This window comes from Bemisia tabaci, chromosome 9 (assembly GCF_918797505.1).
Source record: "Bemisia tabaci chromosome 9, PGI_BMITA_v3".
Lineage (NCBI taxonomy): Eukaryota > Metazoa > Arthropoda > Insecta > Hemiptera > Aleyrodidae > Bemisia > Bemisia tabaci.
In genome coordinates, this window is record NC_092801.1 from 25,176,911 (window position 1) to 25,195,223 (window position 18,313).

Sequence of the window (18,313 nt, forward strand, 5' to 3'; positions counted from 1 at the left end):
TTGTAGAATGTACATTTGAAACATTGCAGTCACTTTTTTCAACAATTGAGTTGTTAAATAAGCAATTCATTTTTGCCGCGATATTCCTATGATAAGATTTTCCGTACTTCTAGTAGTACTGGTCAAATTTGCCTTAATGTGTATCTCAGTGAACGATTGATCCATGTAATTTTTAGGGAACGTGGGGTCTGGACATGCGGCGAGAGATGGAGCCGGCCTACGACTTGCACGGCGAGTACACGACCGATGTACTCACTCGGCGAGCGACCGCCCTGATCCAAAGACACGATCCATCGAAGCCCATGTTCATGTACATGTCACACGCTGCCATGCACTCCGGCAACCCGTACAACCCAATCCCTGTACCAGAGAACCTAGCCGGCACCATGTTCTCTAACATCCCGGACTACCACCGCAGGAGGTACGCCGGTAGGTTACTCCATAAGCAGTTCTGGTTTTGGTTGATCGTAAAAGAAAGTAACGATCTAGCTGATCCCTACAAGGACCTAGGTCTGACGGATGCTCGCGCGCATAGAAAAAGCAACGGACAAAGAAGATAAAGGGAAAATGGTGTGGTCCTATTGGTTGAAACAGGTGGTTGTTATAGACTGAGTGGGAAAATGATGATCTAACTATAGGGTCACTCATGGATTGCCGTTAGTTGGACCACATTTTACAGAAAGGAACCAAGCAACATCATCTGTTGCCAAATTTAACTTGGAAATTTAACTTTTTACGAGAAAACGTTTCTGTGGATTCCTTTGAAAATTTTAAGGAATTTGCTTCGCACCATGCTGGAAATTCAATACAATGTGCACGAAAATCTGCCGAACCGTTTTCATGTAAAACATTGAATTGCCCAGTCAAATTTGGCAACAGATAATGTGGCTTGGTTCCTTTCCGTTTAACACGGTCCAGTTAGTCTATTACCTGCCTCCTTCGTCCATCGCAACCACTCGCTCCCTCCAATAGGATCCCTCCATTCACTTCTTGTGTCTTCTTTGTCTTCTTTGTCTTCTTTGTTTATTGCTTTGTCTATCAATTTCAATATTTAGCCCGCTGAGAGCTCTCAGAAATTGTTATCGAGTAACTCAGAACAAACAAAATTCCGCTTAAATATATAGAAAATGGGGCCTACTTGTTCTTTAGGGCATGGCATAATCGCAGTAAATCGATAGTGAAACTACAGAAATGCGTATATTGGTTTGTGGTGTTACAAAATCCCTGTCATACTTTATTTCTTGCATGAAGAACCACTTAACGTCACTTTTGAAAACTTTGGTAATTTTTATTCTCTTTCCGAAGAATATTCTGTTGAAATATCTATAGAGAATATTCTTCAAATTACGATGATTTTGGTTCGGTGTCTTTTTAAAGAATGAAATAGCAGCGGAGCTTCGGGACATCGCAACCGAAATACGCATTATTATTACGCTCATTATTTTAGCTGATCTACAAGAATCAAGCATCAAAATACGATTTTTAGACCAGCGCAACTTACCCTAAAATCTCTAAAACAGAGAGGTTATCTTTGAAACGGCCTAACAATGTTATGCAGCCGTCGTTTGCTGGGTTCGGTCCATGCAATACTGACTCATTTACTATTGCCGAACTGAGGAGAATCAGTCGATAAAACACAATAGTTTGCCTCATATAATTTAACTTAAAAACTACATTCAGTCAAGTACGTATTTGTCTCACTTTAAAAATATAAAGGAAGATCTACTTAGAGCAATAATTTCCTTAAGAAATTTTATTTTATCCCATAGTTGCGCTACACCTACTAGACCAGTCCGTTGGAGCAATGGTGGAAGCCCTGTCTGAAAGAAAAATGTTGGAGAATACCATCATCATTTTTTCAACGGACAATGGAGGCCCGGCTGCTGGATTTAATATCAACGCAGCCTCAAACTGGCCACTGAGAGGCGTAAGTAATCATTTTCTCCCAAAGTCCAATTAATAAAAAGGAACAGGGGTGATTTCCGCAAGTTGACATGGCTCGTTAGAGCCTAGACTGGGTTAGACTGGATCGCCGGGTTAGAGTGGTGATATCTATTTTATTAGGAATATATTTTTTAGCAATTCAAAGATATGAATATCCAAAATATTATGATATTTTTTTTCTTTTTTCTAGTTTATTTGGCTTCTATTCCTGTTTATTTAGTAACTTAGGAATCTACATCCATTTATAGACATGAGTTTTAACAAAGAGATTATTTTATTGTCAGTAGACATCAGGGGGGTATTGGCACATCCGTGGTTCGGCTTTTTTCGGAAAATTTTCAGGAAGGTCGAGTAGAATCTGTTTCTGCAGATCCATTCGTCAGTTCCGTGAAACTTCGTCGCCACCATCGGGATTCAAACCCGGGACCTATTGGTCTGGAGTCAGACGCGCTGACCGCTTGGATGATACATGAACGAGGAGCGACCCACTGAGGAGCTATTCGCTCAGAACTCAAGAAAGCAAAACCCCTTCAACTTTTCGTATATGCAACATAGGCATCTCTTGATCAGGAATAGTCGCATCTCGGCGCCGTATAAAGAAAGCATCATCTTAAAAGGTGGCGTTTTTGAAGGTTACTCAGTTTAAAGAACGATGCGTGTGCCTGTGTCTTTCTCTTCAAATACTCATATATTTTACAATTTTTGTTCTAATCTTAATGAGTAAGCATGTTGTAAATTACCTGTTACTGTTTCTTTACTGATCGGAATATTAAAACGAATTGTTTCCAATCCAATTTATATCTGCAAGATAGGCCCAGCATATTGAATCAAGTTTTCAGTTCAGAGCTATTTAATTGTAAGAAAAAAATAAAAAACAAACCAGCTAGAGCACGCATTGTTAGTAGTAGAAGTTTTATTAGTAGGTAGTTTCTTTAATTTTACTTATGGATCTATGACGACGACGTAGAGGATAAAATAGACAGCTGTACGTAAAATCAACGTGGTGAAGGAGATAAGTCTGTGTAATAATTTAAAAAAAATAGAATTTGCAGTGAGGTATCAGTAGCTATGTAATGTTGCTAAGATTGTAAAATTCGTGAGTTACCAATAAAGAAACTGAAATCAGGCAAATCGATAATATATACCTTATTAATTTTCTAATTGTTGTCTCAGTTTTCTCGATAGTTTCGGTGAAAATGTTTTTAAATCTGTAAGATTTTCTCGAAGGAAAAGAAGCTGCACATTTATTTTTACAACATAGCAGCTGGTAGCTCTCTATTAATGCTGCAGTAAATTTCTTCCCCTCACTTAGGACAACCGAACAATCCAAAAATCTGCCAGGTTTGATATCGTTTTAGAACATAAAACATGCATATCTTAATACAATGTTTCATTATATTTTTTTTTTCTTTTATTGGTAAGGTCAAAAGCACCCTTTGGGAGGGTGGTGTGAGAGGCGCAGCCTTTGTTTGGAGCCCAATGTTCAAAAATCCGGGCAGAGTCTCTAACCAACTAATGGACATCACCTACTGGCTTCCTACCCTTCTCTCCGCTGCGAATAAAAAGATGGATGTTTGGTAAGCGAATCGGATACAAGTATGCAAATCGGCGCCCTGGTAAAAATTGGCGGTAGAATCTGTGTTCCAAAATACCATAGACCTGAAGCCGGCTGTAAGATTTCCAATAGCTTCTGTAGCCGGCTGTACAATTTCTTATAGCCTTTTATGGCCGATGGCGACTAAGCAACAGCCAGACGATAAAGTTTATGCTAAACGTTACTAAATACGGATACTAGGACTTAGTTAGTTTTTGGACTATCGCTCTCTTTTTGTGCCGTAGTATCTTGATTTATTTTGCGAGGAAAGCTCCGTACTTTTGAAGGATGCCTGTCATTCTTAATACGTTGGAGCGCCTTCAATTTCTTATGATACTGTGCAATGCCTCTGGTGTGAAATAGTTGCTTCAGACGCCGTGGCACGATGCGGCGCGGCGGGCGGGCAGAGAGCCGAAACGCGCATTGGCGCCTACAAACCTACCAGGGATACTTCACGTATTGCGCAATGCGTGAAGTATCCCTGTTAAGTTTGTAGGCGCCAGTGCGTCGCCGCTCCGCTTTGTGTTAGGCTCTGATACTTAATCTTGCGGAGTCAGCGTTTTTCAACTCATGATTTTGGAATGTTTGCACACTCTGTATGGATTATTCTCATTTTAATTGATGAAAACAAAAAATATGTTTTAAAGGAAAATATAATGTGTGTTTTGTAAATATTAAGGTAGTTCCAGTATTAAGCCCGGCGATAGGAACTATAACCCGACTGTATACTTTTTTATAGCTACGTATAGCCCGGCTTTGCATGATTTGCTCCGCTTTCTACAGCCAGCTATATGATTTTCAATAGCCTTATTTTGTCGGCTATAAGAACTCCTAGTGTATTTTGAAACGCAGCTCCTATCGCCAATTTTTACCAGGGCGTATCTAAATTAGACATAGGTATTTCTGCACAACGGAACTTTGTGCATTATCCTTATGCATGGGTCTCAGGACTCACGTCTTAATGCACATAGTTCCGTTTGGCAGGAATATGTCCAATTAGGAGTTTTTAAAAATAGACTCGCGCATTTGCAATGGTGAATTGCTGTGAAATACGAAACTGGAGGAACAACATGGCAATTTCAGTGACTCCTTGATGTAAAAGCAACCCAAGGATCCCTTTGATTTCAATGCTACCTAGATGTTTTTAAGCCTATGGCAATTAATAAGTACCGTTTGCATGATAAGATACCGGTAGCTATATGCCGACTTTAAGAGGAAATCGTAAATATGACGATTAAACACGCCGGAGGATAGAATCCCATTTCGTCACGTGTGTTTTGGCGGATTAGCGTCAGCCATGTTGAATATTGCGTGGCATCCTGGTGCGCAGGGGTTAGATTGAATGACGAAATGTTCACTTGTGCCGGAGTATCGTTTTTGAAACGGTAAGCTTAAAAAAATGCATATCTCGCACAGAGATTGTGAAGTTAGGAATGTATTTCATACTATACTGATGCGCTTATCGTGAGTTTGGAACCACATCGAAGAAAAAATGAAGTTGATTCAACATTCTGGATGTAAAAAAAGTGTCCGAGAACTTATAAAATGCAGAATTATCCGCCCCACAGTGGTTAGTTTAACATCTTGGCATAAATTAAGTAACTGCTGTAGCGGGTAAGTCAGAATTTTATAAGCTCCTAAACACTTTTTTTACAACCAGAACACTGGAAAAAAACACATTTGATCTAGGGTCCGGACTTTTAAAAACATCGACAAAAAAAATTCTCTTGATTCAATCAGATTTTTGCTTAATTCAAGAACCAAGCCTCTTAATTTGAGGGGATTTCCTTTTGATTTAAGCTTAAATCTGATTGAATCAAGAGTATTTTTTCTTGTCAATGTTTTCAAGAGTCTGGACTCTAGATCCAATGTGTTTTTTTTTCCAGTGAATGTTAAATCAACCTCACTTTTTTTGGCGAACTTTCCATAAGAAAAAACTCTCCTTTTTGTCCTAGCTAAAATTTGTCAACAGGCCCATAACATGCGTCAATATCACGTAACTTTTCTCAATTTTCCTGAACCGTAAAATCTACGTGTTCTGGAGCCTAAAATAAACAGTTTTCGTCTTGCTTTCCCGTGGAACGGCCTTTTCACATATTTTCTGGGAATTTAGTTTCTACCAACACGCGTACCGATAACTTTCTCATGCATTGCATTCATTGACGGATCCAGCAAATTGGCAACATTGTCTTTTCGCCATTTAAACCGATGGAAATGTATCGATATTTTGGGGGGGGGGGGCAGCGGCTCGAATAAGAATCGATTGTTTAGCATAGGTTAAAATGGTGGAAATCCGGTGTTGCCAAATTTCTGGATCCGCCTCTGATTGCATCACGAAGCAAAGGTTCTGCTCTGATAATACATTTTAATGTTGTTCCATAAATGCAGTCCGCGGAGTGATGAAGATGACGATGTGGACGATGACTCTCCTGTCACTGAGGATGACTATGGTTACGATAGTAACGATAATAATGATCGACGACGATCACTGCCAGCGGATAGTAATTCGAGGAAAATTCGGTGAGCAGCTGCGGTAGCAAATTATCTATCTCTTTACTTCAGTTCATCCTCTTAATTATATTCTTCCGATTGAATTTTTTTTTGACTATTTTAACGGAAAAAAATGAAAAAGAGTGTATCTCAATTGTAATGTTTAAATATTCGATTATCTTTTTATCCTGCAAGGGAAACTCTCGTCACAAATTCTTTTTGTTTGTTTTATCAAAGCGAGTGAAAATAATCGGCACAAAATTTAATTAAGATGTCTTGCTCACTGTAATCTTAAACCAATTATTTTAACTGCCCGTCAGGAATCTCCCTCTATATTCCTTGGGTAATCACCAATTCGGAATGTTAGGTCATCGCAAACCAGTGGCGAGGCATGAATGATCGATTATCAACTTATGTCATCGGATGCTATGCTAAAAGATCGATTTTTAAGGTGTTCGTTGCGAACACTCTATTTATCTATCCTTTTCCATACACTTGAAAAAATGGTATGCTGTTTTAGCACCTAGGATGTCAAAAATGTGTCTGGTGATCCTGAGATGCTGCTCTGATTGCCCACGCAATTGAATTTGCATTCACAGGATGAAAAGTCAACTGCGGGGGCAGTAAAGGTAGCATCTTGGGATCACAAGACACATTTTTGACATCCGAGATGCTAAAACAGCATAACGATGGTGAAACTACCAAACCACGTATCTCGGTTTGCGACGTCGCAGACTTCCTGTCATACTTTATTTTTTAAATGAAAAACTACTTAATGTCCAGTCTTGAGAATTTCTGTGATTTTTCCTCTTCGTGCGAAGAAAATTCTGTGAAAATTTCAAGGAATGATATTGATTTGGTCTATTTCAAAAAAATAAAATGTGAGCGTAGATTTTTAAACACCGCAAACGAGATACGTGGTTTGGTAATTTCACCGTCGATATAATTTTTTTCGGTGTAGGTTTAAATGGCAGATCAATCGATGTGTCGCATCATGCCACGCCCTTGTCGCAAACTCATCATGAACCCATTTTCCCCAACAGCGGCTGCAGTAAACTAGACGGGAGGGACGTTTGGGACGCTTTGGTTAACGATAAACCATACAACACAACAACGATACTCCACAACATCGACCAAATCGATGGGAATGCGGCTCTTCGTTACGGAAAATGGAAATATGTGAACGGTGAGCTTCTGAATCCAAAATAATTCATTCCTTATTGGACCTCCCTTTGAAATGAATTGAAGTGATCTTGAGACGAAAATCACACATAGGCGGATCCAGCAATTTGGCAACTCCGGATTTCCTCAATTTAAACCTATGTAAAATAAGCGATTCTTGTCGGAGTACCTGGCTTTTTGATACATTTCTGTAGGTTTTAATGGAGAAGAACCAATGTTGCCAATTTGCTGGGTCCGCCAATAATCACCACCAAGTTGCGCTACTACAAAGGCGAGGAAATTAAGAGGCAATAACACAAAACGCGAAACCGCGATCAACGATTTTATATCTCTTGTAATTTTAAAAGTAGATAGTTCACTATATTCAGAGGAATTACTCCCGTATTTTCGAGAGGAATTCGAAGCCACGAAAACGCGTTCAATGTTGGGTGACTCAAGCCTCTTAAGACATGCATTACCGCACAAACGAAAATGGCATTCGAAAATGTATTTTTTGCAACAATAGCCTCCCATCTTCATAGTATGAAAAATTACCTGAAGGTGCTAATACGGGACTCAGAGCACAAAGTAACATTTTGTAGACCAAACCAGTCTTGTTGGTTGATCCGACCCCCCCCCCCCCCCCAAAAAAAAAAAAAGCAACCCGCAAATTAAATCGAAGGAACAATAAATACGAACATTTTGAAGGGTTGAATACCGTACACTTTCTATCTGCCACGATGAAAAGTATCGATACTATGTACATAATTTATTAGCAATATAGTTCATACATTTTATTGTGTTAACATTTTCAGGAACTGTGTTTCGCGGGATCGGAGATGCCATATTCGGCCCTTCAGAACGGGGCCCAGAGAATGGATACAATGTGAGCTTAGTTCTCAGCAGCAAAACTAGTCAAATTCTACAGAAAATGAATCGAGGTGCTTCACCTGAAAAGGTATTTGAACAAGCTTCTAAATTCCTAAGCTTTAAGTTAATCAGTGAAATTTTTCGTGACAAATATAAATGGGGCAGTTGCGCTGGTCACAGAATCGTATTTTCATGCTTGATTCTTGTAGAGTAGCTGAAGACAGTAAAATCGGTCTACGCTCAATATTAACAGAGATATCGTGCTTTGAAGAATTCGGCTTAATCCCGGAGAAATCCCGAAACAAATTTAAGGCTCATAAGTTAAAGATCAAGTTGCCGGGCATCCTCACCGCTGACGTCACTAGCGCTTTATAATTCCCATTCATTCTTCCGGCCATCGACTAATGAGCAAACATTTTCTTTCTCACCTGTCTCTAGATTCGTTTAGCAGAGATATCGTCGCTCTTCTAACGTAAGGGCGTATCTCGATTTCCACGTGCATCCTCCTCCGTGTAACTTTACGCTTTTTGAGGCTCATGTGGGAGTGGAGGTACGCCCTTACGTCAGAGTAGCGACGATGTGTCAAATGGGAGCGTATTTAGGGAGTAAATCTGGAAGACCTCTCCATTTCCGTTTACGAAACGTGTAACAATGCGGCATATGCTGCCGTGCTAAGGAAGAACGACATATGAGCCTTCAGGCGTTGCCAAATTTCCCCTGGCAAATCACTAATTTTCAGGTAAATTGTTGGATATTTGCCTACCAGTTTCTCAGATAATTTTGTTTGTAATTTGATCTAAAACCTCTGAAAATTTCAAGGAATAATATTCATACATTTCCTCCAAAATAAACACTTTATCCAAGGAAATTTGGCAACTCTCGAACGTTCATACGGCGTTCTTCCTTAGCACGGCAGTACGGCTCTCCTAGCTCGTGTCTTGAGTTTGCAAACGCCTTCAAATGAGGGTATATGCAACACGGACAGTCTCTGGACACGAATAGTTGTATCAAGGCGCTGATATACGACTAATCAGCACACGCCTTCATTCCCACCTCTCTGGTTCCGTTTAGCAGAATTACGTCGATTTTGTGCATGGGATCCTCACTAAAATATCGTGCAACATTTGATTGTGATTTCAGATCCGGAGTTTAAGGCAACAATCAACAGTGGTTTGTTCGAGTCGGAACGGTACCACTTGCAATCCCAACAAAGGTCCGTGCCTCTTCAACATCGATGAAGATCCGTGCGAGAGAAATAACGTGGCTGAAGCGTAAGAGAACTTATTCAAATATTTTGTTTTTCTTAACGTACTCGCGGTTTTGGCGTCTGCCTTTATTGGTCGCTTACGACTGACGGAGACTGGGGATCCTCTGTTGCGTGTCCACGGCCCAAGGGATGTCGTTCATGGGAGGTCGGACCAAAATTTGGCGACTTTAAAGACTCCTACAACTCTGTTAAGGCACAAAATCGAGATTTTAAAAATGGTTCCATCGGTTTCTGTGAAAATGGTTACTCTCAATCACCCCAAAACATTTGAAACGTTTACGAATTAAACATCAAAATTGCTGGTTTTAGTAAGTTTCATTCTCCAACCTTATCATGACTCGAGCACTGTGCGGCTTAGGCGAGAGCGGTAATTTGCCGCTCCACAGCACAAAAAAAACAAAAACAGAAAAGAAACAACGAGTCGCAATTTGAAATCCGGCGAGTGGTACCTCTACTTTTAGTGTCCGTCGCTGATGGTGATCGAATGGTGTCCTACTTTCTGAGGCCCACTTGGAAAATAATACGGGGTTCATTTGTCATCGATAATAGCTCGAAAACATGGGGAAAATGCGTTGGAGATTTCAGAATTCAATTTTCCAGATTTTTCTGAAGAGAGTGATATGAAATACACTACGCTTTTTTCACAAACACGTCGATCAGTTTTACCTGGAATTTTTTTTGCTCAACTTGAAATATGACTCTTCGTGTCTCTTTTTTATGACGAAACCTACCTTGCGTTGCTATATTTCTAATTTTGTCTAATGCTGCTTAAGGAAAAACGCCGTATGAACATTCGCGAGTTGCCGCAGATTTCCTCGATTATAACATATATTTCTGAGGAAAGTTAAGCATATTTTTCCTTGAAATTTGCAGGTATTTTAGATAAATTGCGAAGCAAATATATTGTCCGGAAAAAAAGAATAAAAACAATCATAACTTTCGCTATTAAAACTGTATTTTATTTAGGAAACTGGCAATGTGTTGATAGTTCATTACGGCGTTCTACTTAGACGGCAGAATAGTTCGTGTGTCCCATTACTCGTATTCTAAGGAAAAAGTACGAACCTGATCGGCACCTTACAAGAAAAGTAGGAATATTTCAACTTTAAGTGATGCCATGTGACAAAAAAACTATTAAAATCCATTAAAAGACAGACACAAGCTTTTTACGGCGCTCAGTTTGCTAATGGATTTTTATAGTCTATGCCCATAGCGCATTATCGATGACGTTCATCAAAGCAACAGGCAAGGTGTATTGAATTTCAAATGGACCACATTTTGCAATGAGGAACCACTATTTCTGGTTCATTTTAGAAACAACATATCGACGGTGAAACTACCAAACCACGTATCTCGGTTTGCGACGTCGCAGACTTCCTGTCATACTTTATTTTTTAAATGAAAAACTACTTAACGTCTAGTCTTGAAAATTTCTGTGATTTTTCCTCTTTGTGCGGAGAAAATTCTGTGAAAATTTCAAGGAATGATATTGTTTTGGTCGACTTCAAAAAAATAAAATGCGAGCGTAGATTTTTAAACACCGCAAACGAGATACGTGGTTTGGTAGTTTCACCGTCGATATGTGCCATTGGTTTTCCTAAGCAGAAAGGTGCTTTTATGGAGGAGCCATGGATAGTGGTTTCTTATCGCAAAATGTAATCCAAATGAACTCAAACAAGTAAGAATATTTCAATTTTAAGTGATGCCATGTGACAGAAAAACAATTAAAATTCATTAAAAGGCAGACACTAGATTTTTACGGCGCTCAGTTTGCTAATGAATTTCTATAGTCTATGCTCATCGCGCATTATCGATGACGTTCATCAAAGCAACAAGCAGGTACACTGAATTTCAAATGGACCACATTTTGCAATAAGGAACCACTATTTCTGGCTCATTTTAGAAACAACATATGTGTCATTGGTTTTCCTATGCAGAAAGATGCTTTCATGGAGGAGCCATATAGATAGTGCACTGGAAAAAAAACCACATTGGATCTAGAGTCCAGACTCTTGAAAACATTGACAAGAAAAAGGACTCTTGATTCAATCAGATTTAAGCTTAAATCAAAAGGAAATCCGCTCAAATTAAGAGGCTTGGTTCTTTATTTAAGCTTAAATCTGATTGAATCAAGAGAATCTTTTCTTGTCGATGTTTTTAAGAGTCTGGACTCTAGATCCAATGTGTTTTTAATTTCCCAGTGTGGTTTCTTGTTGCAAAATGTAATCCAAATGAACTCTTAAGTACCTATTTTAATTGGACGTATTTATGCCAAACGGAACTATGTGCATCATGACGTGAGCCCTGATGTGCATATATTCTTAAGGGTCTCAGGGCTCATGTCTTAATGCACATAGTTCCGTTTGGCAGAAATACGTCCACTTTTCCCTACTGATCCATTTTTATTCCATCCGGAGTCCAGTGGTCCATTCATGCGTTCACTCTCTAATTTTGTGCAGGAATCCAGCGGTGTTGAGGGATCTAGAAAACCGACTGGCCAAGTTCCAGAGGACCTCCATGCCTCCAGGGAACCTTCCTCTGGACGAACGCGGGAACCCGGAGCACTGGAACTACGTCTGGACCAACTTCGGAGACTACCTCAACCTCCCCGACGATATCCCACCCAGAGGAGAACCCCTTCTCCCGGTTACCGAGGCCGTCTTTGCCTGCTCCAGAAACGGCGGACGAGTTATTTGAACGACTTTGTGGGAAACGACGATGAGGTAGTGTTGGGGATTTTTTCGCAAAAATCGACAAATCGAATCGATTCGATTCTCCTCTAGAATCCGATTTTATCAATTTAAATCATGAAAAAAAATCGATGTATAAACTCGGAAAGTACGAAGGCTCAAAATTTGCACCCGTAAAAAAATCTAACAAAAATTTCCGGGAAGCTTGCTAAAATAATGGGTCCAGAAGATCGACTCACATGCAGATTTAAAACATTCGGGCAGGCAAAAATTTGAATTTGAGAGGAAAACTCGATTTGTACGATTTATCGAACGCAACCAAATCGATGCAATTTATCGATTTTTCCCAGTTAAAGAATCGAATTTTCAAGAGAATCTATTAAAAATCCCCAACACTACGATAGATGCATGGAAAATGTCCTAGAAATGAGGCCCATACCACAAAAAACAGTATACATTCTTGATAATTTTCCCATCAGAAGAAGCTCTAAAACCATTTCGAATGTGTTTCTGACATATTGAAATACTTTTCTCCCATCTTCCAAAAAGATAGGAGCAGTTATAATTTCATCCTACATGCTTTGTGAAAAAAGGGGGAAATTGACAACATGCAGTATAAATCGTCTGCCTTACTCATACAAGTTACGACCGATCTTAAAATTAAAACCATTTTAATGAGGAAACAGATTTTTTCTGTTTTCTTTTTTTTCTTTTTTTGCATACCACTCTCGCGGTGGCATGTCGAGTTTTTTGTGTCTTTTTGGAGGGAAGTACATGCAATCTGTTTCGTGAAGCCAATTTCATTCTTCTGACAGGAAAAGTCGTTTACGAGGAAAAAATGACTGGTGGATCTGTTAACATTTTTACAGGATTAAGCTCCGGTGCCACGTTGGCGAATCTGTACGAGAGATCGTGAGTTCACGCCAAATCAAAAGTTTTGCAAAAACGCGGAATGTAACTATTACTACCGGAAGGGTCAGGAAAAAGTGGAAAATACCAAAATTGTATGCTTACCATTAGCTCCAAAATGGATAAGTATGTGCCTTATGTATTCTTTAAGATAATAGAGTGTTTTCTTTTGAGTATTTAAGCTCCAATTCTCGTTCCAACTAGATTAAAATAGTTTTTTTTGTTAAAAATTTGAATTCACGCACTACGTCCACTCTCCCAGCGGTAATGGGCCTGTTGCAAACTTTTGCTAGAGCAGAATGAAGAGTTGTTTCCCATAGATAATGCCTCAAAAATCACGATGAGCGCATCGGCAAAGTCTGAAATGCACTCATAAATTCACAATCTGCGTAAGAAATTTGCGTTATTTTAAGCTTCCCGCTTCAAAAAACGATACTACGGCACAGGTGAACATTTTGTTAGAGGAGTCGCTCCATCGTCGGCAATATTCATCATGGCCGACGCTTGCGCAGTTCCTCGCGTAATTCGAGGAGAACTCAAGGTCAATTAAGGCGGGCGAGGAAAATATGAACGTAAACACGCCGATTGTTATCTGGTTTAATCCTGTTCAGGTGTTATCTCGTCCCATCATACGTGTTTCGGCGGACTGGCGTCGGCCATGATGAGTATTGCCGCCAATGGAACGACTCCTCTAACAAAATGTTCACCTGTACCGTAGTATCGTTTTCGAAGCGGGAAGCTCAAAAAATCGCAAATTTCTTACGCAGATTGTGAAGTTATGAGTGCATTTCAGACTTTGCCGATGCGCTCATCGTGATTTTTGAGGCATTATCTGTAGGAAACAACTCTTAGTTTTGCTCTAGCAAAAGTTTGCAACAGGCCCATTTCACGCAAACTGTCACTTCTGTTTTTTCTCCATTTGCCCGTGTGTGTAACTATCAAATGTACACGTGGTGTCTTACCTAGGATCAATGTTCATGATGAATATAAATGACGTAAAAAAAGTAATGCAAACATGGGAGAATTGCCACTGGAAAAAATACCTCGCTAAATTTTTCCGGAGAGCAATTTTTTAAGTGTAGCCTGAACTTGAATATTTCACAGAAAATACTCATTCAAAGCTAAAAGGAAAATCGAGGACGGATTGGTTTATTTTAGTGGTCATGACGAGAGTAAGATTTTATATTAATCCGACTAAATTTATTAGCCTAGAAGTTGGATTCAAGTTGAAATGGCCCCTTATCAAAACGAAAATTTTGAATTTCAAACTTTAAACTGTCATAAAAAGTTTTGCTTCTCTCCTTGTTTTGCAAAAAATCAGGGATTTTGTGGAACACTAAAAAAATGAAACTGCTGATTCAACAATTTTGTAGTTTAAAAAAAAGGCCGACTTGTTTCAATGTAGATTTTACAATAAAAAATTGCTAATTTGCACATCTTAGTGGTTAAATTAGCTCCCCAATATTGTAAAATTTACATTTGAATCATATCGGACATATTTTTTATCAATTTAATTGTTACATCAGCAATCCATTTTTTTCCGTGAAAATGCCTTCAATGTTGCGTTTTATTAAACCTTAATCTCAGAGCAATTGCGCTTATTTCTACCGAACGGAACTATGTTCATTAAAAGCATGAGCCCTGAAACCCCTAAAGGTATATGCATAACAAGGCTCATGTCATCATGCACATAGTTCCGTTTGACAGAAATACGTCCAGTTGTAATTTATTTGTCCTAGATTCCGCCAAATATAATAGCCACACATGATCTCGTTTAAGAAATGTTATAATCATATTTGGACTAGTTTTTTCTAAACCGAACTGTACGCAAACAAATAAATAAAAAAAGCTTTGTGCATACAGGATTTTCCTGTAGTCTATTCTCTTTGGTTGTATTCATTACCACAGTGTTTCTTCATAGCATCACGTCTGTTTATCATTTTTATATAAATTAGAGAAAAATAGAAAGAAAAGAAACGAAAAAAATAGAAAGAAATAAAACTTTTCATAAAACTTTGCATAAAACAATTAATTTCATAAGCTTATGAAGTTCTTGTTCTAAAATTCAATTTTTGAGGGAAAGTGTTCTAAATGATTTAGAAAATAAAGGTCATCTTTCGAATACAACATCTAAAATTACGTGGTCTATGAAGGACCGCAAGCCTAAACAATAACCACTAAAACAAAAGTTCTATGCAACTTTACTACTCAATTTTATTTATTTCATTCAACTGTGCCGGAACAAAAGTTTTTTCTTTTCTTTTTTAAGTGTCAGCGCAAAGAAACCGCACTTCCATATTTCAAACTGTTACCTTCGAATTTATAAATTACAAAATATTCAAACGAGAGAGTGATAACCGCATGCGTGCATACCTGGACAACCAGTTTCACGACCTAGATAGACGAATTTTTTGAGAAACCTGCAAAACTTTCCTATCATGCGTCAGGCAGTAGGCAAAGACCTCTCAAAACATCTCATTAAAGGAAAATTTCTCACAAAATAGACAATGAAAAGTCCAAATGGGCGAATACGGCATTATTCTGAAACATATCTGATATAAAAATACTGTGACAAAACTGGAATTAGTTTTATATATTTTTTTACGATTTTGTAGTGACAAAAGTTCACTTTTAAGTGTCAGCGCATGGGAGTAGCATTATTCCATATATTTCAGTATGTTACTGTTTAGTGTATCCATTACAACATTTTCAAAGGAGAAATTGTTAGTCACTCGCAGTCGCATCTCGATCAGCTTTGCTTTACGACTAAAAAATGCCAATTTTTCTGCAAAAACGCCGGAAACGCCATTTTACATTTCTTGGCAACAATCCATACAAGCAGAAAAACTTGTGTACCTCAGGACAATTTTTTTACGGAATTCTTTCGCAAATACTATCAAGAACTTAACCTGAAAATTTGAGGTGCATGGGTAAAACAGTTTTAATTTTATAAAGCGTCAAGTTCCAAAAAACGAAGAAAAATATTGATGGATTTACGGCGTTCTTACTTAGCACGGTGGTATTGATCAATATTTCAAATGTATAGGTAAGCAGTGGCACTTTTCTAGTGATTCTCGTTTTTCACGTTGTCGCCCTCTTGGGCCCTAAGAGCTACATAAATCGAGTTGTCCATACTCTCCGTATAAAAGTACTCCAATGGGTCACTAAACCTTGTTTATTTTATTTAATATTCTGAAAGTACTAGGTGAGTAGATAATGTGGTGATTTTTCCGAATTTTTATGGAGCCGAGATCGCGGAGAAAACCGCTCTTGAAAACTCAAAAAACGGGAAGACATTTCAAACGCACCCGAATGGCGGGAAACTAACGGTGGTGATGTACTGCGGTAGTCAAATTGCAATCTTCTCTCATTTTCCACCGACGTGTGTTAAAATAAAACGTCTTTCTTTGTGAAATTATTGCTTGTCCACTAGAGATAACATAAATGAGATTCGATTCTTTAATTCTAAAGATATAAGTACGACTTTAATTTTGTTCTCACATACGAGGAGTAGATAGACATTTGGCAGAAGTCGTAGAAACCCGTGCCCGCTTCTGATTGGTGCCGGATGACATCATTCGGCCCGGCGCGAAACTGGGGCGTTTTAAATTTGCGTATAAGTTGAGCGATTTGAACTGCGCATTTCTCGGTTATTGAGTTACTTGTTCGCGTTTTTAATCGCGCATCGTGTTTTACGCGTCATTTTCCTTCAGAAAACTATATTCGCAAGTCAAAATTCGTTCATGGTTTAGTGACCCATTCGATCTAAGAATGCTCAGCTAAGTCTAGGATCATCCCAGCTTGCTGGGTTGAGGTTCAGGCCCTTGATGCAGTATTTGAGACGCCTAAAGACGCCTTCACTCGCTGGTGCCCTGAAGAAACATCTGAAGGTCGATGGGGTCCTCGGCGGTGCGTCAACCTTGAATCCGCACCTCCATTTCGAGCTGGTCTTGCGGTAGCAGCCCCCCTCCCGCGCGTTGCGGCAGTCCTTGGGACGAGCATACTCCGGGAGCTTGTTGTAGCCGTGCATGGCGAAGATGCAGAAAAAGGTGGCGCCATTTCGACGTGTGTTGGACGAGGCGTCGTCAAGTGCCTTGCAAGGGTCACCTTTCCTCTGGAAGAGTTTGAGATGCTCGATCCAATCGTTTTGGGATCGAGTTTGCCGTATTTCCGTCCGAGTGTCGTCTCCCCGGAGTAACTCAAAACCCTACAACAGTCCATTGAGGTTTTTTGTGATCAGAGGCATAAATGCAAGTACGAACGCGAAGAAAATACAAGAGGGGAGGTGATCAGAGACATGTACTGAAAAAAAATCTCGGTGTATTTACTAAAAAAAGGGTAAAATTACCAAGAATTCAGGGTTCTATTTGATCCCAGTTTTTTCTTGGTAAAATTACCATTTATGGAATTGGTAATTTTACCGAGAAATCTCGGTAAAATTGTTGAACTTTCTCGGTAATTTTACTGGACCTTGGTAAAAACGCTAATATTTTTTATGGACTGTGGTAGAATTACCGAGATAAAATGGCAAAGTTACCGGGAATTGATTACCAATAAAAGTGGTATTCTTACCTGAAAAAAACAGTAAAAATACCGGTTTTTAGGTAAGCTTACCAGTCTGTCTTGGTAAAATTACCAATAATTGGTAAAACAAGTGAGATGGTAAAGGTACCAACGGACCTTGGTAAAACGCCGAGGATTTTTGGCGCGTATACGTAGTATACCGCCTTTGCGATCGTTTCGAACCCTGCTCGATACAATAACCGAGTCCCTTAGTTCCTTACCGAAAAGTGACTACCGCGAACTTCTGAGATTTTCCAAAGCGTGTAAAAAGTTTATTTATCCATCAATAATTATGATTTAAAGTTGTTTCTCATTCTGGGGGTCGCTAGTTTATGTGCAGTGAATACCAAGAGTCTACGTTACTTGGTTTTTTTAAAAAAAGCCTAAGAATGCGACGCGCTGATTTAAAATATGCATATATAAGCAGAATCAAGCGAACTGATTCGAGGATGGCTGAGCAGGTCGGCACTCTCGGAATGAGAATTTAACTCCTCCGTTTTGTTCAAAACGTTGCTTTGACAGATCTGTAACCTCGGTTATACTTTTCAAAAGTTGGTACCTGTTGAAGCATATGCTATGCTAAATGGTCTCCGTGGCGACCACTTTTTCTCTTCATCTTAACCTAATATATATGAAAAAAGAAGTCCTGCTTGTATGATTCTTCCATTCATAATTTATCCTTAAAAAGGTATTATTAATAAAAATGTGTTGATTTATCTATAATATTGTTGACCTTTTTTCTGAGCTCAACAAAGTGGTGACCCCGACGTGATTCTTTTCTCAAAATCTAGAAAAGAACTAATCATACTGTTGTGTGAAGTTAAT

At 39.0% G+C, this 18,313-nt stretch overlaps 1 protein-coding gene across 7 annotated transcripts in view; it reads left to right on the plus strand.

Moving 5' to 3' along the window:
* Window positions 1–14,805, plus strand: part of LOC109037766 (arylsulfatase B) — a 29,086-nt gene extending 14,281 nt beyond the window's left edge. For all 7 annotated transcript variants that reach the window (XM_019052591.2, XM_072304101.1, XM_072304098.1 and 4 more), the window contains exons 5-12: window positions 177–429; window positions 1,770–1,927; window positions 3,367–3,521; window positions 5,927–6,058; window positions 7,072–7,214; window positions 8,005–8,147; window positions 9,200–9,330; window positions 11,786–14,805. In XM_019052591.2, the coding sequence (XP_018908136.2) occupies window positions 177–429; window positions 1,770–1,927; window positions 3,367–3,521; window positions 5,927–6,058; window positions 7,072–7,214; window positions 8,005–8,147; window positions 9,200–9,330; window positions 11,786–12,023 (1,353 nt within the window). In that variant the 3' untranslated portion in view covers window positions 12,024–14,805. The remainder of the gene's footprint in view (window positions 1–176; window positions 430–1,769; window positions 1,928–3,366; window positions 3,522–5,926; window positions 6,059–7,071; window positions 7,215–8,004; window positions 8,148–9,199; window positions 9,331–11,785) is intronic.
* Window positions 14,806–18,313: the final 3,508 nt, after the last annotated feature.